Source organism: Eptesicus fuscus, chromosome 2 (genome assembly GCF_027574615.1).
Source record: "Eptesicus fuscus isolate TK198812 chromosome 2, DD_ASM_mEF_20220401, whole genome shotgun sequence".
Taxonomy (NCBI): domain Eukaryota; kingdom Metazoa; phylum Chordata; class Mammalia; order Chiroptera; family Vespertilionidae; genus Eptesicus; species Eptesicus fuscus.
The window spans coordinates 67,474,464-67,498,554 of record NC_072474.1 but is presented as its reverse complement, the minus strand read 5'-3'; the positions used below and the strand labels follow the sequence as shown (position 1 = coordinate 67,498,554).

The window sequence follows — 24,091 nt, the reverse complement described above, 5'->3', positions numbered from 1 at the left end:
GCCGTTTGAGAATTATCAAAGAAAGCAAGATCCAGAATAAGAAAGCACTTTTATTCACTTATTCATTTAACAAATATCTACTAAACATCTTCTATGTGCCAGATGCTGTTTTAGGCTCTGGGGATACAGCAGAGAAAGAGAAATAAAATTTAAAAAGCATAGAGCTTGCATGCCCCTGATTTTAATATGGAAGACAAATAATAAACAAAGAAGCAAATGTATAATATATAAAGTCCGTTTTAAGCACTCTGGAGAAAAGCAGAGGTAGATAATGAGAGTGATGGGAGTGTTTTTTTTTTCTGCTCAGATATGTGTTCAGAACAGAATTCTGGACTGGAGATATAAATGTGGGGGATGTCCGCAGACAGAAGGGATAGGGTTGGAAATAACCCACAGCAGGATAAGAGGGAAAGAAAAGAGAAAGAGACTTCATTTTAGAAGAACCGATTTTATAAAGGTCCGGCAAAGGGGAGAATAAATGGAAGCTGGAAAACCCTCGGATAGAGGCCCAGGTGCCAAAGAAAGACAGAGAGCCAGCTGGTTAACCATGACTGACACATGCTTCAGAGGGGTTAGGGGTTCGTATTATAATCTGGGTTTCATGGAATCTACAACACGAGTTGCTTGTTCGTCCCTGTCTTCCTGACCAAATCACAGGTATCTGTCTGCTTCAGCCCAACACTCGCCTCTGCGGTTACATTCCAACACTCCTGCTCTGGTGAAATCAGAAAAGGAGAGTTGGCAGGTGTGGAGATTTTCCCCTTTGAGTGAGTGCAAGGTACAAGGCAAACATCTCCTTAGACCTCTCAGGCACATCGCTAACATAAGGACGCTGTGATGTCAGCCTCGCTTCCATCAGGCATCTCTGTGGCTGCCAACCTCTGCTTCCTATGCCCCGCCTCTCTTCGCTGCCCTGGGCAGACAGCGTGCCTGCGGTGGCCATGGGGAGCCCTCTGTCAGCTGTGGCCCCTGCCAGCCTATGTTTGAAGATAAGGCCCCTGGTGTTTGCCCTGCAGGACCTTCTGGTTACCGGTCCTTTCCTCTGACATCTGACCTGCTGTATTAGTTTCTTGGGGCTTTCGTAATAAAGTGCCACAAACTGGATGGGTTTTAAACAAGAGAAATGTATTGCCTCACAGCTCTGGAGGCTAAACGTCTGAAATCATGATGTTGGTAGGGCCGTGCTCCCTCTGACACCTGTAGGGGAGTCCTTCATCGACTCTTCCTGGCGTCTGCTGGTTTGCGGGCAATCTTGGTATTCCTGGTGCAACTCCACTCTATGCCTTCATTCCCTCTTCATCACACCACATTCTCCCTGTATCTGTCTGTCTTCACATGGCTATCTTCTAAGGCAGGCGTCCTCAAACTACGGCCCGCGGGCCACATGCAGGTGTTTTTTGCTGTTTTGTTTTTTTACTTCAAAATAAGATATGTGCAGTGTGCATAGGAATTTGTTCATAGTTTTTTTTTAAACTATAGTCTGGCCCTCCAATGGTCTGAGGGACAGTGAACTGGCCCCCTGTTTAAAAAGTTTGAGGACCCCTGTTCTAAGGACTCCTTCTAGTAGATTAGGGGCACACCCTACTCCAGCAGAACCTCATCTTCACTCATCACATCAGCAATGACCTGATATCCATATAGGCCCACATTCTGAGTACTGTCAATTAGGCCTTCAGCATAGCTTTCTGGGATGCACACAATGCAGCCCATCACACCTGCCTCACGTGACCATGTTTCATTTCAGGGCCTCTCGTGGTAAACTTTCTCTGGTTTTGAAAATCACCTTTTACTTGAAAAACCAAAAGAGAAGGCTTACGTTTTCCAAGTTCTGATTGTTTTTTTAGCCCGTTTTTCCTTTGATCATAAACCTCCGGGACAGGCTGTTTTGACACTGAGCAGAGCATGACCATTTCTCCCTGGCTCCTTGGGAGTTCCTGAGTCCTGGAGGTTTCCGTGGGGCGTTGGTTTGAAAGCTTAGCGTTTGGGTATGACCTGTACAGGGCTCTCCTTCAAAACGTACCTGCGGCAACCGCTCTTCTTGCTCTGGAGCATTTGGCTTTAAACATGTTTCTTGTCCACAGAATGGGCACCTTTTGGTTTTCTCTTTCACTCATGCTTCTAAATGTTAACGTTGAATTTCTTGCAAATCCAGTGCACGTTGCATGAAGAAACAGGTCCGATTGCCTTTCATGAGTCAAGAACAGACTGGCCTCTCCTAGGGGTTGTAACAGACAAATCCCCAGGCCCAGTTTGGCCACATCCATGGCTTCAACGCCTCATGTCTGACCTCCAAAGGACAGTTTTAGAAGATCAGGGGAAATTATATTGACCTGAAGAAGATGGTTCAAATAAGAGGCAGCCTAGCCCAGTAATTAGCAGCATAGATTAAAGAGACTGATCACTTGCTGGCTGTGAACTTGGGCAAGTTACTTAAGCATCAGTTTCATTCTCCTCTGTGAAGAGACGTTATTATATCTGCCTTATAAGTTTGTTGTGCGGATTGAATGGAGCTAATGCTGGACACATGGTTAGCACAGTACTTGGCTCATAGTAGACAGCAGCAATTCTTATTGATGTAAAGAGCTCCTTCCCCCTTTATTTACAGATTGCTTGCTTTACTTTCTTTTCCAACTGGTTTCAGGTTCATTTTTCCTTTTGGGGCATCTGAAGGTCAAGTTTGAGAAAAGGAAAGCAACTATGTTTAAAGGATGTGGATGGAAATCTGATTAAACATGAGGTTTCTTTTTTTAAAAAAAGAAAGACTTTGACGAGTTTTCATGCAGTGTCCTACTCCAGCAGTGACACTTTGTTTGGGTAGTAGAATTAGTGGAAATAAACTAAGTCAGATATTGGTTAGTAATTTAAATGTCAGGGAATTAAGCCTGCAATGAAGCAGGCAAGGCAAATAGTTTTGTTTGGCTTCAAAAAACGCCAACATTCCTGAAACAATGAGCTCATCATCAAATTCTTCCACACCCATAAAAGAATCTAGAACTTGTTTGCTCACTTTTGCTTTGGTTTCCTGGGCAGCAAAGACTAAATAGAGCAGTGGTTTTTAAACTATAGAATCCATTAGAATCATCTGGAAGGCTTTGTATAAAAAAAAAAAAAAAAAAAAAAAAACAGAACACAAATCCTGAGTCTTAGCCCCAGAACTGTTCATTTCTAAGACTGGGATGGGGCCTGATAATCTGCATTGCTAATAAGCTCCCAGCTACTTGCTGATCCAGGAACCACACTTTGAGAACCACTCTGTGGACTCCTGTGAGGCACTGTGATGTGCTGTAGAGCACAAGGATGTGGGTTCAAATTCGGAGGGCTGTCCTTAGTAGCAGATTGAATGTCTTCCATTTTGAAATGGAAATAATAAAATCCCCTTGTTAAGACCGTTGTAAGAGTTAAATAATTTGTCTATAAATCACTTTGTTCACTGCCTGGCATGTATTTGTTTAAAAGATTCTATTTCTCTTACTGTAAGATTTTTTTCATAATCCATGTAAATATTTCTGAATGTTCTGGGCAACCAAGTCCATCAGATAAACCATACTGCTATTTAAATAACTGAAGCAGCTTGAAATCACTAAGATTCTACTTCAGAATGCCTGTGGCATTTTTTTTGCAATCTGGAGTATGTGTCTGGTGTTGTTTAGGTGTTTTTTTGTGTTGTTTTTTTTTTAAATGAGTGGTTCCTTCCCACTTAATTCTTACTGAGTATCAAGTTGCATAACAGATTGGGAATTTCTCTCTAATTTTGCACATTGGAATTTCAGCATGCTTTGATGCGTAGGTAGTACAGGGCAGTGGAAAGGTCACGGCTAGACTGGAAACCCTGAGTTTTCATAATTCATGAAATAATTAGAATCGGACTCCCATTTTGTCCTTTTGCATTCAGAAGCAACCGTGTTTATCTGCATGGCACAGAATCGCCTGAGGGGCTTCTTGAATGTGTAAAGTCTACCTTAACACCTCATGTCTAAGGAATAGGATTCAGTGTGTCTGTGACAGGGCCTGTTTGGATGCATTTTAAAGAATCACTCCACGTGATTCAGAGGCCAGATTCCAAGAAAGGCTAGGAATGGGCTGTAATGGTCATGACTGCATTCAAATTCAGGTGCTGCTGCTTACCTAGTTGTGTGGACTTGAGCAAATTCTCCACCTTCTTAAATCCTGGTGTCTTGTATGTGAAATGTGTCACTTTTACTCATTCATCAGGACTGTGATGCCGGTTATAGTTAATGTATATGAAGTGCCTTGTACAGTGCTGGGCATGAGGCACCCAAATGCTGCAATATTGCGGTGGTTCTTCTAAAATGCCACACATGGAAGGTGGGCACATAGATAAACACAAAGATCATAGAAGGATAGAATTGAAATGAGGCCATTTGGCTCTGGGAATCCATAATATACTTATTAAGCCCCAGAGAAAGAGAATTCTCCCATGATTATGTTGACGTGACTGGCTTCTTACAGTGCCTTTAGAACAGGCACATTCACATCTAGTTTCTGATTCGTTAGAATTACTTTTTTAGAATCAAAACTCTCTATTTTGGATACTGTAAGGTTAAGTGATATTTGATTGTATTGAAACAAATTATTCAATCTAATCTATTAAATTACTATCAATTTTTACTGTGCCAGAACATTAATTTTTCATCACTTTAATGTGACAAGAGACTGTCTTTTCATTAAAATATTAAACACTTCAGGAGAGCCTAGATAATGCCATAGTAACACAGAGTAACAGAGCTACTATTATTCATTAACAGGATAGGAAAATCAGTTTAGGGAAAAAACATTATTACTGTAAAGATAGGTTTTTATTCAAAAAGTTAGAAAATACCATATAAGAGCATGTTTATTTGGATTTTTCTCAACGTCTTAATGGCTCTTCTACTATCTCTTAAGCAGGTTTAAGGTATTTTATTCTTTCTACAGGATGGTCTTTCCCAGCTTCCTGACACTGTTCTAATTTGTGTTTAAAATTGGTATCGTGGCAGTTTTCATTTCCATGCTATTCCTGAAGATCTATGTCAGTGGAACTTTCCGAAGAGAATTTATCAGCCACGATTGCACATCCATTAAACAAAGCTTAACAACAGGCAGTCCTAATGGGGTTTTCATTTATGGATCCCTTTAGTGCAGAGTTCCCCAAGGACAATGGTCAATATTAATTCAAACACTTGAAGTCTGCAAACCTCAATTACTTCTGTGTGAGATTCAGTGAAACGCTTTGAATTATCACTTGAAAACAAAGAGGATGTAGGAAATTTCCACTTTTTCTTTGCTGTGATGCAGATGCCACTTTAAAACAAATACTCTTCAGAGTTCCAGGGTTAATACTATTTATATTTCTAATTTGTTACAAGAGAGGGGAAAAGGAGAGGCCTCATAATCCATGGGGTAGCCATCATATTGCCTGCATCTCTCTTGAACCATTCCTGAAGGGAGAGGAAGGTGTGCAAATTCTGGGTTTGTTATTTTTACAAGAGATGGATGGGGAAGTGCATATGTAATATAAACAAAAGTGTCATTTTTGAACTGGTGGGACTTTCAAATATTTCCTTCCAGGTCGGACAGCGTGGGACGGTGCGTGATTATCCAGGCTTTAGCCCGTCCGTGGATGCTGAAGCGATTCGAAAGGCAATCCGAGGAATTGGTGAGTGGTGCTTTATAATTCCTCTCTTCATGTTGAAGCAAGTTAGATTATATTTTAAACTCCAAAAGTGAAATGGTTTAGTTTGCCCAAGTTGGCTTACTCAGTTAGAGAAATTGTAAGATACTTAAAATTGTGAAATAATGAGGAAAAGTATAGGGAACCCAGTTTTATTAAATCTCAAAATTTGCCCTATTTACTTAATATTAAATGCTACCATCACCTTCACTGCTACCAGCAACAGTAATTATCATCAACATTATAAATCATCACAAATACAGCCCCTGCCAATCCTCCTAGGACCTCATTCCCTAGAGATAAACACTATCTTAAATTAGAGTTTATTCCCATGAAACTTGTAATTTTGTAAAATCATTTTGTTTTGCATGGTCTCAGACAGTATAAATTGAAATCATACTGCATAAATTCTTCTGTAACTTTTTATCCCTTAACATTATGTTTTTGAGATTTATCCATGTTGATATGTTCAGCTCTAGTTCATTAATTTTAACTGCATAGCAGTCTATTAGATTACTATATTGTAAGATGGGAATATTAATGGAATAGTCAAGTTGCCTATAATTCTTTTCTATTACAATATAAAAATACCACATTAAATATTCCTGCTTATGTGCACAGTTGCCAACATTTCTGTAGAATAAAACAATTAGAATTTCTAAGTTGAAGGTGTTTATCTTCAAATTAAAATTATTGCCAAACTGCTCACTGAAATGATTATACAAAATAGCATTCCTAGCAGGAATACATGAGATTTCCTCTTGCTCCATATTCTTATCAATATTTGCTAAGGTCATACTATTCCATATTTCCAATTGAGTGAGACTAAAATGATACCTCATTTGGCCCTGGCTGGGTAGCTCAGTTGGTTAGAACATCATCCCAACATGCCAAGATTCTGGGTTCTATCCCCAGTCAGGGCACATACAAGAATCAACCAATGAATGCATAAATAAATGGAACAACAAATCTATGTTTCTCTCTCTCTCTCTCTCTAAAAATTAAAAAGTAAAAGAATTTAAAATTGCACCTCATTCTGAATGTGTGTTTGTTTCCTCTCTTCCCCACATTCCCATGACCAAATAATCATTTCCGGATTATTTGCTTCTTCTTCCATGATTGACTTCTTCATATCTTTTATCCATTTTTTAGTTGGATTGTCTTCTTCATGATTGGCAGGATTTTTGTTATAAATTTTGGATATTAAACTTTTAAAAAAATTACAGGCCATGAAAATATCTTCTTCCGATTTGTGGTTTTCTTCTAACATTGGTTATAGTAAATTTTATTGCACGTTTATGGGTCTGAAATGGTTGAGAGAGGGATATACATGTTTTCTAGACAGAGATTTGGGTCCAGGTTCCTGCTGCACCAATGATCAAGATTGTTGCTCCCTAGAGAAATCAGAATTCTCTCACAGGAAACAGATCCATGGTGTATGTCAGCCTCTCATGACATTAAATCCGTTCCCTCTGGAAGTAGCTATGATCCTCCTGTATAGCCATATGCTAAAGCAGGCTTCATAAAGCATCTGAGCTAGATCCTAATGACCTGCTGTACAAGTAAAGGAGTGTCACCTTCATCCTGAAGGTTGCAGAGAGCATTATGATTTCAAGCAAGAGATTAATATGATCAGATGCATGTTTAGGCGGTAATATACAGTATGAATTACAAGGAGGTCAAGATAGGAGGCTGTTGAAGTTTCTGGGTAATATATGATGAGCACACAGTGGTAGAGGAGAGGACAAATTCAAGGGATGCAGATGATGGCTACAATGTAGGGAGGAAAGAGGAGAAAGGAGTATAGAATGACTCCCAGGATTTTTGGTTGGATGACTACATCATAGTGTGTCATTGAGGGAACAGAATGAAAGAAAAGTTAGAAAGGAAGTGGAATGATTTCAATGTGGGGCATGCTGAGTTTGAGATACTTATGCGTTTGGAAGTGTCTAGTCATGCACCAACACAGAAGCCATTACAGGTCTAAGTTAATAGTCAGGCTCACAGGACACAACTAGGCTTGACACTAAGTCTATGTTGTCTTAACTGTATAGAAAACGACAAGACCACAGATACAGTGGGGCAGCATCTTTCAATGGGAGACTTAGTAGCTAACCAAGTACAGTTCCTTTTATCCCATCAATGATGTAGAGTGTGTACCATTGATTGTCAAGGTCGTGTATACCCAAGTTGTGTGTGGGTCAGTTTAACACAGAGAAGTTGAGTCTAGCATTCCAATTATTCTTTTGTACCATTCTAGTCATGCAGACCCAGTGCGTGCAGGCCAACTCATAGCTCCCCAACCCAGGTGTATTCTTCTACTGCTAAGGAGGCTAACATGACTTACATTATCTTAATACTATAATTATCAAGAAACTAGTGATCCTGAGGTCTTTCTTGGTCAGGCCAGCATCAGCCCTGGCCAGATGTTATTCTTTACTCAGGTGGTTAAGTAGATAGCTGTGGAATGCCTGAGAGAGGTATGGACCAGGAGAGATACACTGAGTGGCCAGATTATTATGATCTCTGAATGCATAATAATCTGGCCACTCAGTGTATATCCTTTTTAATAAAAGGCTAATATGCAAATTATCCCCTTGACCAGGAGTTCATCCAGCAGGCAGGCCAGCCAACTGCCCATGTCCCCTCCCCCTGGCCAGGCTGGCCGGACCCCACCCATGCACAAATTCATGCACCAGGCCTCTAATATATACACTGAGTGGCCAGATTATTATGACCACCTGACGTTTATAGGCAAATTAGCCATACACTGCATTGTATGGGATATGGAAGCCGAAGGCTTGTTCGAACACCTTTGCTGTCTGCAGTTACCAAGACAAAACATCTCCAATGCACACAGGAACACAAGGATTGGACAGTTGAGCACTGGAAAAAAGTCACGTGGTCCAATGAATCACGTTTCCAGTTGCATCATGCAGATGGCAGAGTGAGAATTTGGCAGAAACAGCATGAAAGCATGCACCCCACATGCATGAGTACAACCCTTCAAGCTGGTGGGGGCAGTGTTATGGTTTGGGGCATGTTTTCCTGGCATGATTTGGGCCCTTTAATTCGTGTGGAACAACGTCTGAATAGCACAATATACCTAAGTATCATTGCTGATCAAGTTCATCCTATCATGTTGATGGCATATCCCAATGGAGATGACTTCTTCCAACAAGACAATGTGCCATGCCACGGTGCTCGTATTGTGCAGGAGTGGTTTCAAGAACATGAGGGAGACTTTACCTTGCTTTGGTAGCCCCACAATCACCAGATCTCAATCCGATTGAGCATTTGTGGGACGAAGTTAAAAGAGCCATCAGGCAGCTGGTTCCACAACCATCAAATCTCACAGAACTGGACAGTGCTATTCATCAGGCATGGTATCAGATTCCTCGCATCACCTTTCAACATCTTGTGGAGTCAATGCCAAGAAGAATCACTGCAGTACTGAAGGCAAAAGGTGGCCCAAAGAAGTACTGATGGGGTGGTCATAATAATCTGGCCACTCAGTGTGTGTGTGTGTGTGTGTGTGTGTGTGTGTGTATATATATATATATATATATATATATATATATATATATATATTATCCTACCTAATAATGGACAAATATGCAAATTGACCATACCTCTGACATACCCACAAGCCACGCCCACCATCCAATCAGAGCGAGCATGCAAATTAACCCAAACCAAGATGGCTACAGCCACAGAGAGCAGGGTTTCCTAGGTAACAGAGGAAGCCAAGCTTTCCGCCTGCCCTTGCCAGGCCTAAGCCTCCACTCAAGCTACAAAGTTTCAATTATAGAAGGTAATTGAAACTTACAAACAAAGGTAAGTTCAAACAAATGGCGGCAGAACGGAGCTTGAGAGAGCAGGGCAGGGTTGCCGCCGGCAACAGGGGAAGCAAAGCTTTCCTCACACCCTGGCCTGGCCCACCCGCTTAAGGCAACAAAGTTTCAATTATAACCCCAACAGAAATGGCTGCTGGCCTCGGAGGGAGCCCCAGGCTTGGCTCCGCTCCAGGCTACAAAGTTTCAATTGTAGAAGGAAAATAAATTCTAGATACCAGGGCCTCTGCTTGGGTTGCCAGGGGGTGTGGCCGGCCTGCAAACCACCACAGGCCCCTCGCTCAGGCCGCCCCACACCCCAAGGGAACCCCCACCTGATCCAGGACACCCTTAAGGGCAAACCAGCTGGCCCCCACCCCTGTACCAGGCCTCTATCCTATCTAATAAAAGAGTAATATGCAGATTGATCATCACTGCAACACACAATATAGCTGCCCCCATGTGGTCAAAGATCCTGCCCCATGTGGACACAAGATGGCCACCACAAGATGGCCAGCAGGGGAGGGCAGTTGAGAGGGACCAGGCCTGCAAGGGAGGGCAGTTGGAGGTGATCAACTCTGCAGGAGAGGGCAGTTAGGGGTGACCAGGCTGGCAGAGGAGGGAAGTTGGGGGCAAACAGGCTGGCAGGCAGAAGTGGTTAGGGGCAATCAGGAAGGCAGGCAGGCAAGCAGTTGGGAGCCAGCAGTCCTGGATTGTGAGAAGGATGTCCGACTGCCCGTTTGGGCAGTTGGACATCCCTTGAGGGGTCCCATATTGGAGAGGGTACAGGCTGGGCTGAGGGACAACCCCCCTCCGTGCACGAATTTCATGCACCGGGCCTCTAGTATTATATAATAATATATATTATTATATATTCAGAGATCATAAAAATCTGGCCACTCAGTGTATGTGTTTTGGAGTCAGAAATTTGGGTTCAAATTCTTGTTCACTACTTAAAAGCTGCATGACTCTGGCAAGTGAGGTAAGTTTTCTAAGTGTTAGTATCTTCATCTTTAGGACAGTTTAATCATACCTATTCCTAGGGCCCCTGTGAATATTAAATATGACAGTAATTACTAGTAAAAGATGTCTAGTACATGGTGGGTTCTCAATGTCAGTTTCTTTTTTTAGAGGAAAGAGGATTTTGATATCAAGTATAGAGCTAAGAAAGAGAAAAGGTACAGGATAGTAACTGAACCTCACACGGGAAAAACATCTGGTCCAAAAGCACTATGTTCCTTGTGCTGCTCCCTCTGTCAGAGAAATATTTAGGCAGTGATTGTTTTCTTCCCCAAAAACTATACAAATAAAGTTAATTTCCTTTTCCAAAAGTCAAGCAAACAAAGAAATAAAGATTTCAACTTGGAAATTAAAAATTAAAATGCCACCCTTACTGGTGTGGCTCAGTTGGTTGAGTTTATCCCATGCACCAAGAGTTTACTAGTTCAATTCCTGGTCAGGGCACATGCCTGGGTTTAGGGTTAGTTAGGGTTAGAGTTTCAGGCTCTATAGCCAGTAAGGAGCATGCAAGAGGCAGCTGTTTCTCTCTTCTCTTCCTTCCTGCCCCTCTCTAAAATCAATAAAAACATATTCTAGTGTACCCGATTTTACTCAGTGGTTAGAGCATCGGCTCGTGGACTGAAGGGTCTTAGGTTTGACTTCAGTAAAGGGCATGACCTGGGTTGCAAGTTCAACCCCTGCATGTGCGGGAAGCAACCAACGGATGTATTTCTCTCACTTCAATGCTTCTCTCTCTGTCTCTTCACTCCCTTCCACTCTCTCAAAAAAAGGAAAAAATATCTTTCAGTGAGGATTAACAACAACAACAAAAATTCTAAAACAAATAAAAATTAAAATGCCTTCCTATCTGCATTTGTTTCAGACCATCAATCATTTTCTTTTGTTCACGACAGGTACTAAGCATCTTTGGATTGATAGTAAGTAACATTATTTTCATTTCATTTAGGAACTGACGAGAAAACGCTTATCAGCATTCTGACTGAGAGGTCGAATGCACAGCGGCAGCTGATCGTTAAGGAATATCAAGCAGCATATGAAAAGGTACAATTGATTAACATGGGCAAAATCCAGGTGGGGACATTTAAGAAACAGAAAAAGTTCCAATATGACAGCAATATAGAAAGTCAAAGATATAGGTGTAAGAGGAAGAAGGAAGAGATAAGGTTAGAGAGAGTTTTAGAACATTCATGTTTTCATTCAGGCATCCTCAAACTACGGCTCGGAGGCCACATGCGGGTGTTTTTGCCGTTTTATTTTTTTACTTCAAAATAAGATATGTGCAGTGTGCATAGGAATTTGTTCATAGGTTTTTTTTTAAACTATAGTCCGGCCCTCCAACGGCCTGAGGGACAGTGAACTGGCCCCCTGTTTAAAAAGTTTGAGGACCCCTGTTTTTACATATGTTCATCTTTCACTAGGTGACTTAGAGAAAGAAAAAAGAAGAGTATGTCACACTTATCATTTTGGGGTTTTTTATTTTAGAAACTGAAAGATGACCTAAAGAGTGATCTCTCTGGCCACTTTGAGTATCTCATGGTGGCCCTTGTGACTCCTCCAGCAGTGTTTGATGCGAAGCAGCTAAAGAAATCCATGAAGGTATGAGCCCTACGCGAGTCACTTCTGCCCAGGATTTGACTATGTCATCAAAAATGGTGACTTTCTTCCCGTGCACAGTTGAGATATGGGTGTAAATTTGATAGATTTGGGTGTCATTTTGATTCTGTACTCTCCAACTGGTAGAGCAACCCTGAAATGGGAAGCAGTTGTCGAACCTTGAACCCAGGTGATCCTGGGCTGAAAGGATATTGTCATTCTAATTTGTTTGGTTTTTGACCTGAAGAGTCAAATACTCTATTTTATTGTTATTCAAAATGAATGGCACCATCATCAACCCCACTGGTTAGGCCAAAGACCTAGTATTATCTTTGATCCCTTGCTTTTCCTCATCCTTCAGAGCTCCCAAATCTATCTGGAGGCCCATTAGATCTACTCCAAGATTAACAAAAAATGAGAGTACATCTCTCAATCCATTGCTAATATTCTAGTTCACCACATCATCTTTTGACTGGACCATACCAATGGCCTCCTAATTGGTCCCTTTGCCTCCATTTTTACACATCCCACGTTTATTCACACAGAATAGCCAAAATTATTTTTATAAAGTTTCTAGAATCGATTATATTATTCAGCTGCATAAATTGCCAATGAATTTGAATACTTAAAATTTAAACTCCTTACCATGACCTTCATTATCCAGCACAGTCTGGCTCCTGTCTATCTCTGTGTCTTTTTAAAATTCTATCTGTTATGAGTCAGGGTTCCCCAGAGAGGCAGAACCAGTAGGCAGGAGATATATATTAAGAGATGTATTGCAAGGACTTGGTTACATGGTTATGGAGCAAGCTAGGCAAATCTAAAATCTGAAGGGCAGGCTTGAACTCTTAGCACCACCTCGAGCTGCTGCCCACAGGTAGAGTTTTTCTTCAGAGAAGTCTCAGGTCTGCTCATACAGCCTTTCAACCGACTAAATTAGTCCCACATAAAATATCTAAGATAATCTCCCTTATTTAAAGTCAACTGATAATGAACTTCAGTTATATCTACAAAACACCTTTAGAGCAAACCTAATTAGTGTTGAGGTTAAATAACTGAGGAATGTAGCCTGGCCAAGTTGACATGTATCCATCACACCCTCTCCTGACCATCCCAGTTCAACAAAGATCTGGTTTCAGTCCAGCCATTATGTCTTCATCCAAGCTAAAAAGAGTTAAGGGACAAAGAAGGGTTCATACCGGATTCTTGAGGACTATCAGAAAATATATAGGGAACTTCATATATATTCCATTGATGAGAGTTTAGTTAGATGGAGAAACCTAGCCTAAGGAAAGCTGAGACACATAGTATGTATTTATTTGGGTAGCTATGTGCTAAGTAAAAAAATTAGGCGTTCTATTACTAAGCAAGGAAGATAAAAGATATATTGGGCCCACTCAGTTTTGCTGTGAAACTAAAACTGCTCTAAAAATTCATGTATTTAAAATTTTTAAATTAATAATTTTTAAAGGCGAAATATGGGGCCAGGTAGGACTCTACCATGGAGGGACAAGAATTCAGCCTCTGTTTCTATGCTGCTTTGGTGTATTTTTTTTTTAAATATTTTTATTGATTTCAGAGAGGAAGGGAGAGGGACAGATAGATAGAAACATCAATGATGAGAGAGAATCATTGGTTGGCTGCCTCCTGCACGCCCCTCTCCCCACGCAACCTGGGCATGTGCCCTTACCAGGAATCGAACCGTGACCTCCTGGTTCATAGTTTGACGTTCAACCACGGAGCCACACCAGCCAGGCCATTGGTCTCATTTTTATCAAGTCCTAGTGTAAGTGGCTTCTTTTGAGTCACAGTGTGATTCAGTGATCTCAATATAGACCAAGGCTCAGGAGTAACTAATCGCTAAACCAAGTGGGCCCATTATACATTATTGAGGCTTTAAAATCTCCCTGAATGAAGAGGGTGATGCATGCTGTCCAACCTAGTACATTAGTGTAGGGATGAACTCATTCAAAAGAATTGCAGAGCCCTTCCTAAACACAATGGTGTGTTTGAACGCTCACTTCTGATCTCGAATGCCGTAGGCTTTTTCCTTTCTACTATTTCTTCCTAGAATTATTCAATTGATTTTTGTATTAGAGTATGAAATTTTGGGGGGAAATTTGATGTCAGTTAACTCTACATGATTCATATTATTTAAGACTAAAATATGGAATATTAGAAAACTGCTTTAGATCCATAAAGACCCGTATGTTGATTTATTCAAAACTATTCTTTGCATTCATATAAAACAAGATATTAAGACTGAAATGCATGAATTTAAGTTTTTTAAGTGCTCTAAAAACATTCCCTTTTTAGGGCACTGGAACAGATGAAGATACATTGATTGAAATCTTAACCACCAGGACAAGCAGGCAGATGAAGGAGATCTCTCAAGCCTACTACACAGGTCATCCTCTTCTCTGCTTACCTTTACCACCATCCACACGTATATGAGCCAGTGTTGCCTTTCCCAGAAACCCACCAATCTCTTCTTCACAAGGCTTTTGAGAAGGCAAGACATCAAAAAGAGGCTCCATTCTAAAATGGGCTAAGGTCTGTGGGATTTTCAGAGAAAAATTGAATATGATTGAGCTAGAAATTGCTACACAATGATGGCATTAATACTTTGCCTTTTGCTCTCAGCGATCGCCGCTTAATTGAATCAACTAATTTCATCAATGTAAGAGGCTCGACTCATTGTATGTTAATATTATATGTTAAGAGCCACTTAGATCAGCCTCATGACATTTGGTGGGAAATTAGCTGAACCATTTAGAGAGCGTGTTCAGCAATTAGCTGAAGTCCTAATAGCCTGTCAGCTATATAAAAATTAGAAAGCCCCTGCCTCGCAATTCTGACACTGATGACCCAGAGTTAGCGTGACTTCGAAAGTTAGAGCACAGGCTCAAGCAGGCTCCCCGAACTTCAGGAATGAGCCACGAGAGCAGGTGTTCCCAGGCCACATGCACTTCTAACCAAATGGCTACAAATTGAGGGCTTCTCACTCTTCCCTCAGGTGCAGTAGCTCACTAGAATGACTGATAGAACTCAAGAAAGTGCTCTCTGCACAATTAGAAGTGTACTATAAAGAATACAAACGAGGATTGTTCAAAGGAAGAGATGCATAGGGAGAGGCCTAGAGGGTCCCAAATGCGCAGGTTCCGTGTCCTCAGGATGCACGGCCCTCCCAGCACATCGATGTATAATTACCAACCAAGGAAGCTCACTTGAGCTTGGATCCCACAGTCTTGATTGGGGTTTCATTACCTAGGCATGATCGATTGGACCACTGGCCACATGATTACACTCATCTCCAGTGCTCCTCCCCCAAGAGCTCAGGCCGATCTCATGTGGCTCAGAACCTGAATCCTCGAATCACATGGTTGGTCTTTCTGGTGTGACCAGCCCCTGATCACTCCGATCCTGAGTCATCTTGTCAGCAAATACTCAGGTGTGGTTCGTGGGACCTGCCAGGAACAACAAAGACATTTCTATTATTTAGTAATTTCCCAGGACTTAGAGGTGACTTACCAGGAACCAGGGACAAATACCAGCCCACTTCTGTATTATACGACAGCCTCTGTAAACCTCAAGGGAGCCATGGTTTCTGAGTTTGTGTGTCAGGAAGCCTCTGCAGTGGGAGGGGTCTCAATAAGGGCTATACTGTCCCCCTGGTGGGGGTTAGAGAGGCCACTTTGAGAAAGTCTCATTAGAAGGTAAAAACCTCAGTGATAGGTCAGTGACTGTTTCATTGCTGATGTGTTAATCAAATTCTAGTGAGAAAAACAGAAATGGCAGTCGGTATTTTAACAGAGAGAATTTCATGTAGAGAATTGTTTGAACACCTTTGGAAGGACTGAAAAAGCGGAAAGGGCACACAGGTGTGGCACAGAGGTATAACTCCCAGGGCTGGGACGGCAGAGGAAGGAGGTTGGGGTTTTCAGATACGAGAAGCTCAGAGGAGAGGCACCATCTTGCAGGTGTTGATGCCTCAGGGGCTGGGAGGAGAGGCTTAAGGAGCTGGAGTCCAGACTCGGCAAAAGGTTCCATCTGGCTGGAGCTGGACCCCCAGGAGGGGGAGTGGGGTGCTAAGTGACTTGTCCTAGTAGTCGGGGACAGCTGCTGCTGTCAGGGAGAAAGCCCTTCACAGGGTTGCCATTGACCTGAATAGCAAGCAAGTAGCATGTTCTTCTTTCCTCCTCCTGCCTTCCAGTCTCCCTCTAGTGCCCCCCTCCACCCCCAAATTGGTGGAACCTAACGGGTGTTCGGGGTGGGTACAAAAGAGAAATGTAATTTGTAGAGTCCCAAACCCAGCTCCACAAAGCAGGGTTTAGAAAGGTAAATTTGGAGTAGATGAGATAATTGCTAAATGGGCAAAGTGGGTACATTGTAAGTGTTTTAAAAAATTGGTTCCATTAGTTCCACATATACCAGTAATTTGGTTCCGTTAGTTTATTTACGTGTAAAAAATCATCAGAGCCAGGTTCCTTGCTGCTTCCTGGTGTTTCTTAGAAAAGTCACTGCTCCGTGAGGTGACCTGCCACAGTATGGCTCCCTAAGAGTCCAGCACTTATGCACAAACAGCCCTGGGATGTTCGCGCTGCGGAGGTGGATCTTTTGTCTGTTTCCTTCACTGCTGTAGCTCCAGTGCTCAGAAGAGCGGAAGGCCAATTCAAATATTTATTGAATGAATATCCTCAAGATCCAGATTGGGATCTTAAGAGGCAAGTGACATATCTAGCATTTAGGACTGTGGTTTTGTAAGTATGACAAGCGATAATAGTTCCGAGTCACCAGGTGCCGTAATACCTGGGTGAGCTGAGCTCTCTAAGGCTAAAAGAAATGGAATTGCATGCAGATCACTGGTGAGTAGGGGTTAACGATACACAAAACGTAAAGAAAGGAAACAGTCTCAATTAGGTACAGCCAAGCTTTACAGAGACTCAGGACACAGCAGCCCCGCTCCAGGGACTCGGCTACCGTGTCACTCCCTCAGCATCAGGCATGCGTTGCGCCCCTCGCTGATGTTTTCATTACAGCAACTCTTTCTCCTCCCTCACTGCTTCTGCTGTTTTTGACAAGGCCGAGTAACTTCTCTTCCCTGGCCATACAGTGTCTGTCTACTCAAAGCTCGTATTTGCCCTTGGTTTCTGGTTATTCTTGGCCTCTGTTTTGTGCCTTATTTCTGGGAGTCTTTTCACTCTTCTGCTACTCTATTGTCTCTGTCTCCTATTCCTGTACAGCTCACCCCCTGAGGGAGAACATTCAATGGGCTCAGGAAGGCACTGGCTAGTAGAAAGCATTATTTTGGACAACGCTCTCCCACCCAGTCGCCTCTTAGGTTGCTGGCCAACCTGGAGTCAGATGCCAGCCCTGTTGCAGTCAGCTGCAGCAAGAGCAGTGGTGCCATGTAATGTGAAATGGTGACCCAGGCATGAGAAATCTATTCAAGGGGGCTATCTACTTGGCCCTCATAAAGGAACTAGGCATTGTATTTCCTATTCTTATTTCTTGAAAAATATCTGGGGTCAAGGGAGGTGTGGGGAGGCTACATAAAATGACTATAAGACCTCATCTAGATGATTCTAAAATGTAAAATACTTCCTCAAATTCTAACACGTGAGAGCTTTATTCTTTGGCTTGATATTTTTAAATAATTATTTTTCTCTAATTAAAGTGAAGAATAGACACAATGATGCCATGACTGTTAGGTAAAATGGTGCCTACCTAATGTTATTATTACTTAGATAATTTATAGTGAATTTTGCTTATTTGCATTGCTCTGCAAAAATTATAGATTTCATAAAAAGAGACTAAAGCTCTGGAAGAGTTTCGATCTCTACACAGTTCTTGCTACTAGATAACCTCCTATCACTTTCTATAATTGTCTTTTATTGATTTAAAAGGACAAGCATTCATATGACTAATTTATAGAGCCCTTAAAGGTGATGCAGGCAGAGTGCAAACGGCCACCGGGTGTCAGCTACACCCAGGCATATGACTCCGAGAGGATCAGTGAGACCTGGATGGAGCCGAGCAGGGACTTAAACTCAGTGCACACTGCATAATAAGCCATGCAAGAGGAGCTACAACTAGTCAGCCCTGAAACAGGGGAACATGCAGTTGTCATTTGTTATGGAAAAATAGTGTCTTTTAGGGTAGCTTTCTTTTGAGAGCTATCAAATAATACACCCATAACACAGAAATATTACAGTGGCTCAGATAAGATCTAAGTGTATTTCTCCCACATGTATTCGAGGTCCGGAGACAGGCAATTCTAGGACTGGCATGAGAGCTCCTCAGAACTTTCAGGAGTGCAGGCCCCTTTCTGCTTATGTTTCTGCCATCTTTTAGAAGACAGAGGTCCTTATCCTCATAGTCCAGGATGGCTCCCTGAGCTCCAGGTATGCTCCAGATATGCCTCTACAGACCAGGCATGAGGGTGGAGGAAGGGACTAAGATGGGCGTGAGCCATCCCTTACGGAGATTTCTCAGCAGTGCCGCATTTGTCTGCCTTCATTCCACTGACAAGAACTTAGTCATGGAGCTGTACCTCACTGAGAGGAAAGCTGAGAATGTAGTCTTTATGCTGCGGGCATTATGACTTGCTCAAGATGAGGGTTGTTCTATTGCTACGGAAGAAAGAGAGAATAGAAACTGGAAGGCAGACTAGCAGTTAGCCCACTCAAGCTGCCCCACTGTACGTGTGTTCCTGGGTGCCATTGTCAGATGAAGCGGACCATGGTTTGATCCAGAATGGCAGTTCTTTCTGTCCCTGTGCATCTACCTCAACACATACTATGGTAATAGTTACAACAGGGTATCCATTCTCAGAAGAACACCAGGAAATAAAAAAAAAAGAGCAAGGTTTACTTTATCATTTTATCAGATATTCATTTCTGGACAACGTGGACATTTAAACTTTTCTCTGGTTTATAATAATATTTTCCAGTTTGTCAAGGCTTAATTCCATTCTTATGCGGTTTCAGTGTATAAGAAGAGTCTTGGAGATGACATCAGCTCTGAAACATCTGGTGACTTCCGGAAAGCTCTGTTGACTTTGGCAGATGTAAGGTTTATCTTTTATTTTTTAATTCCTCAATTGGCTGCATGCTCAATAATAATTATTAGGGGGGTTAAAAATAACCAAACGGAGTCAATGAGCTTGCAGTTTTCCTTATGAAATGATTCACTCACTTTGTGTTTGCATTGCCACGGAGCAGTATAATGCTCAACCACCATCAGAAAAGTATAACATCATCATGTGACAGAAAAATCTTTTGATGGTTAGTATATGGATTAAAAGTGTTTAGATCAGGTTTCACAATACATTAGAAATGTTCTGATAATTCATCTGACATAAAATAATTGTCCATTTCTATTTTAAGTATCTCCATTTTCAGAACAGGCTTATTTTTATCTGTACTCCAAAGAATAAATATTCCTTTTGTTAGCATTTAAATTAAGTAAGAAACATAATACAGACAAATTGTCTTCAGAGGTGGGTATATTAGTCTCAGGATTAAAAAAAATAATAACTTGTAGCTACTTCATCCTTATACCTTTGGAAGAGTTGCTAAATCACTCATCACCATGTGACTAAATGATTCCACACTTTGCTGTCTCTTTTTAGGAGGCTCATGACTTTATAATAAAGGTGGGCAGTGTCAAGGATGAGCTGTAATCCCAGGTGTGTGTAAGAGAGGAAATAAGCCCGTCCCACTGGCCTCTTTCAGCTGATTTACACAGCCTGTAACGTGTGAGGGAACCCCACCGGTGGTCTCAGCCTGGGGCCTGAAGCAGCACTTGTCAAACAAAGGGAGGCATATGCCACTAAGAAACAAGTTACCCTAATTTTTGTTTCAGTTATTTCAAATGGTGAAAACCTTAGGAGGGTATCCAATTTATGGGGCATTGCTGCAAACATACACCCCCAGAGGCTTATATTCAAAAGTGCACGTCTGTGTGTGTGCAAGGGCACACACACATACTCACAGGAGGCAGCAAATATTAGGGCTTCCGGGCAGGGTTTCAGAATCAAACAGACCTGGAATGGTATGCTCCTCTGTTGCCTACTAGCTTTACTAGTATGTGTCTGGACACATTACTTTAAGCCTCAAAGCCCTTGTTTTCACATGTGTAAAATTAAAGTAATAGCAGTACTAATGTCATAGATGCTGCAAAGATAGATGGTAGATAGATAGATGATAGATAGATAGATAGATAGATAGATAGATAGATAAATAGATAGATGATATGAAGTACTTAGCACGTAGAAAGTGCTCAGTACATGGTAGTGGTGGCTGATTATTATTATGCTGACAATCAGCATTTTTATGACTAGAGCAGAGTGTAGAATGAGAGAACAAGCCGGCAAACAAACTAACAGTAGAGAATCAGCAGCACTGAAAAGAAGCAAATAAATCATGCAAAAGTCAGACAGGCATACGAGGATCTATTCGAAAACAGGAACAAATGCTTTTTGAATATTATAGCCAATATTTCATTCACCTATCATTTTCAGAGTAATTCAGGCCATCCTCTTTCCCTCTCCACCTCCTGTTTCTGTGAGCTGAAGTGCTTGTAGAGCACACACTTAGCCACAGAGGCTTCAACAGCAAAGCTGGTGGGGACCTTTGAACTGTTTTTTTTTTTTTTTAATTAGACTTTATTTTTTAGAGAAGTTTTAGATTAAATTTGAGCAGAAAGTGCAGAGGGATCCCATATGCCCCTCCTCCCGTCCCCTCACTATTTCTCCTATTACTAGCATATTGCGTTAAAGTGGTACATTTGTTACAGTTGATGAATACTGATACGTTATTATTAACTAAAGTCCGTAGTGTACAATAGGGTTTACTCTTTGTGTTATACAGCCTTTAAGTTTTGACAAATGCGTAATGTCATGTATCCATCAGGACAGTATCATTCAGAATGGTTTTACTGCCCTAGAAATATTCTGTGCTCCAACTATTGATCTCTCTCTTCCTCCCTCCAAACCCCTCACAACAACTGGCCTTTGTACTGTCTCTCTGGTTTTGCCTTTTCTAGACTGTCATATAGTTGGAATTATACAGTGGGTAGTCCTTTCAGACTGGCCCCTTCACTTAGCCACATGCTAAGTGTCTTTTCTTGGCTTGATAGCTCATTTCCTTTTTCTCGCAAATACTGTTCCATTATATGGGTATACTATAGTAGTATGTCTCACCTGTTGGAGGGCATCTTGGTTGCTTCCAAGTTTGGGTGATGACGAATAGAAATTTCTGTGAACATTCACGCGCAAGCTTTTATGTAAATATAAATGTTCAACTCCTTCGGGTAAATACCGAGGAGTAGGAGTATGTTTAGTTTTGTTAACAAACTGCCAAACTGTGTGGCTGTACCATTTTGCATTCCCACCAGCAACGAATGAGAGTTCCTGTTGCTGCAATCCTTGCCAGCAATATGGTGTTATCAGTGTTTTGGATTTTAGCCATTCTAATAAGTGGTATCTTATTGTTTTAATTTTCAACTCCCTAATGATATTTGATGTTGAGCATCTTGTCATGTGCTTTTTTACCATCTGTGTACCCGAGGGTGCTCCGACCTTTTGCCCATTTTTCAGTTGGGTTGCTTGTTATCTTATTGTTGAATGTTAAGAATTCTTTATATGTTTTGGATATAAGTCCTATATCAGATATGAGTTTGCCAACAATATTTTCTCCCAGTCTGTGGCTTGTCTTTTCGTTCCCTTGTGATCTTTGAATTTTCAGAGTAGGAAACTAAAGCTCAGAAAATTGTGTGATTTTGCTACAAATTTCGTGGCTAGTCAGTGACAGAGCAACAACTAGAGCCCCAGGAGCCCGGGTCCTCTGTGAACCTCTCGGACACCCTGCTGGTGGGAATACCAAGCGTTAGAACCTGTCTTTACAAGGGTTGCCCTTGCTCTTATCTTCCTTGTTTAGGGCAGAAGAGATGAAAGTCTGAAAGTGGATGAGCAGCTGGCCAAAAAGGATGCCCAGGTCAGTAACAGAGCAAAGAAAACGTCTCCTTTACTACCTCCCCGTCCATCCCCCCCTCCCCCCCCCCCTCCCCCGCCCCATCTACCTTTTCATTTCTGTGGCACAACTGGGGCTGCGGTCTCCTGTCCTGACTGAGGAGAAGGCTGGGAATCAGCCTTCCCCAGTAGGGTTATTATTCCCTTAGCCCCTGCCACCGCCCCTCTCAGATTTCTAGTCTGCTAAATGGGAGACATTTGAATAATTATCTCCCGGACTCTACAACAAAGTAAACCTCCTCTCCTTCCAACTCTTCAAAAAGAGACAAGAGGATTGTGTCCAGAAGAACATTTAAGTCCCCCGCCTTGTCCCGCAGATCCTCTATAATGCCGGTGAGAAGAAGTGGGGCACAGACGAAGATGCCTTCACAGAGATCCTGTGTCTAAGGAGCTTTCCCCAGCTGAAACGAAGTAAGGGCTCTCGTTACAATCCTTTTGGCTCTGTGTTGCTTTGCAAATGTTTTTTGCATTTAATATACAAAATTCTGGAACACGAAGTTAAAAATCGCCAAGGTGGTTCCATTTTTATGTGTCAGCAGTTCAGGAAACAACTAGTCAGGGCAGAACTGACAGGACGCTTGTTCCCCAGAGGCTGAGTGGATGCCTAGTGACAGGTAACAAGCAGATGGGGAGGGATGGCAGGAGGAGAAAAGGGCCGCCCTCTGGGGTGAGAGCAGAGAGGAGTTCCTGTGGATGGCGGACCCTGGCTGCATTGCTTCCACCCGAACACTTCCCTAGTTAGGCACTTTCCAGAAACACCAGGTGCTGCGGTGTCTCCGTTAATGCGTTAGCATGGATTACCACTCACCTCTCTTGGAAATGAAGGTAAATTGGGGAGCCCTCTTTGTCAAGCCTTTACGTGGAATTGCCAAGCATCCACCCTCTCACTCGTGCATCTCCCTGAGCCATTCTGGAAGCAACAGCACCTGGAAGCCGAGAAGCTCATGTCCTGTGAGCGCCTACTGTGGCTTCCAGGTGCAGGTCAAGAGAACAGTGACCGTCACAGTGCATGACCAGGCTTCTGCTGAGTCATGGGGAAATGAGAAAATACAAAGATAGTACCAGGATTTTTTAATTCTGAAGTTGCCCTTCCTTAAGTTTGGCTTTAGAATTTCATTTATAAAATAATGGTAATTGTATATCATGGTTGCTTTATTAACATCTTTATTTTATTTATTTAATCCTCACTCGAGGATATTTTTCCATTGGTTTTTAGAGAGAGTAGAAAAGGGAAAGACAGAGCGAAATATTGACATGAGAAAAACACATCGATTGGTTGCCTCTTGCGTGTGACCTGACCAGGGCCTGGGCCAGGGAGGAGCCAACATCTTTATTTTAAAAACAAAAACCAAGCAATCCTAGATCTCTCTCCAAAATTTCTTTCTTTTTTTCCCCAAAATTTACTTGGAAAAAATTACTTGACTTGCAAAATATGTCCATATACTTGGTGATGTGTGTACAGTTTTTGCTTTGGGGCAAAAACTGATCAAGAAATTGGAATGCCTTCAGGCACATGTGAAGTAGGCCATGCCCCTGAGGGAATGATCTGCTCAGCAATAAGAAATCTTCATATTGAAGACTGTGTTGGCAGATAAAACATATTTGATTAATTACCCAGGTGCTGCTATAATTTAAACACAGCCCACCTACTAGACATATTGTTTAACCAATTAGGCTATTTTAAATGCTAACCCTGGGGAGAGGGAGAGGAGAGAGAGAGAGGAAGATCATTGAAGAAAATGGCCTATGAAGTTCAGGTTTTATTGTAGTTTTTTGTTGTTGTTTTTTGTGTTTTTTTTTTTTTTTATTATTAAGACATGAAAAACAAAAACTTCCATGTTCAAATTTTGATGATTTAAAGAAGGGGTTTTTGAGCTCACCACTTAACAACTTGATTTGCTGCATATCAACTAAAACACTGGAATATATTCATGTGTGGTC

At 41.8% G+C, this 24,091-nt stretch overlaps 1 protein-coding gene across 3 annotated transcripts in view; it reads left to right on the top strand.

Annotated features, from left to right (window-relative positions):
- The window catches only part of ANXA3 (annexin A3), a 50,320-nt gene that overhangs the window by 15,766 nt on the left and 10,463 nt on the right, over positions 1-24,091 (top strand). For all 3 annotated transcript variants that reach the window (XM_054728027.1, XM_054728030.1, XM_008143648.3), the window contains exons 3-9: positions 5,569-5,656; positions 11,471-11,565; positions 12,007-12,120; positions 14,434-14,524; positions 19,107-19,186; positions 22,059-22,115; positions 22,468-22,561. In XM_054728027.1, coding sequence (XP_054584002.1) covers positions 5,569-5,656; positions 11,471-11,565; positions 12,007-12,120; positions 14,434-14,524; positions 19,107-19,186; positions 22,059-22,115; positions 22,468-22,561 — 619 coding nt within the window. The remainder of the gene's footprint in view (positions 1-5,568; positions 5,657-11,470; positions 11,566-12,006; positions 12,121-14,433; positions 14,525-19,106; positions 19,187-22,058; positions 22,116-22,467; positions 22,562-24,091) is intronic.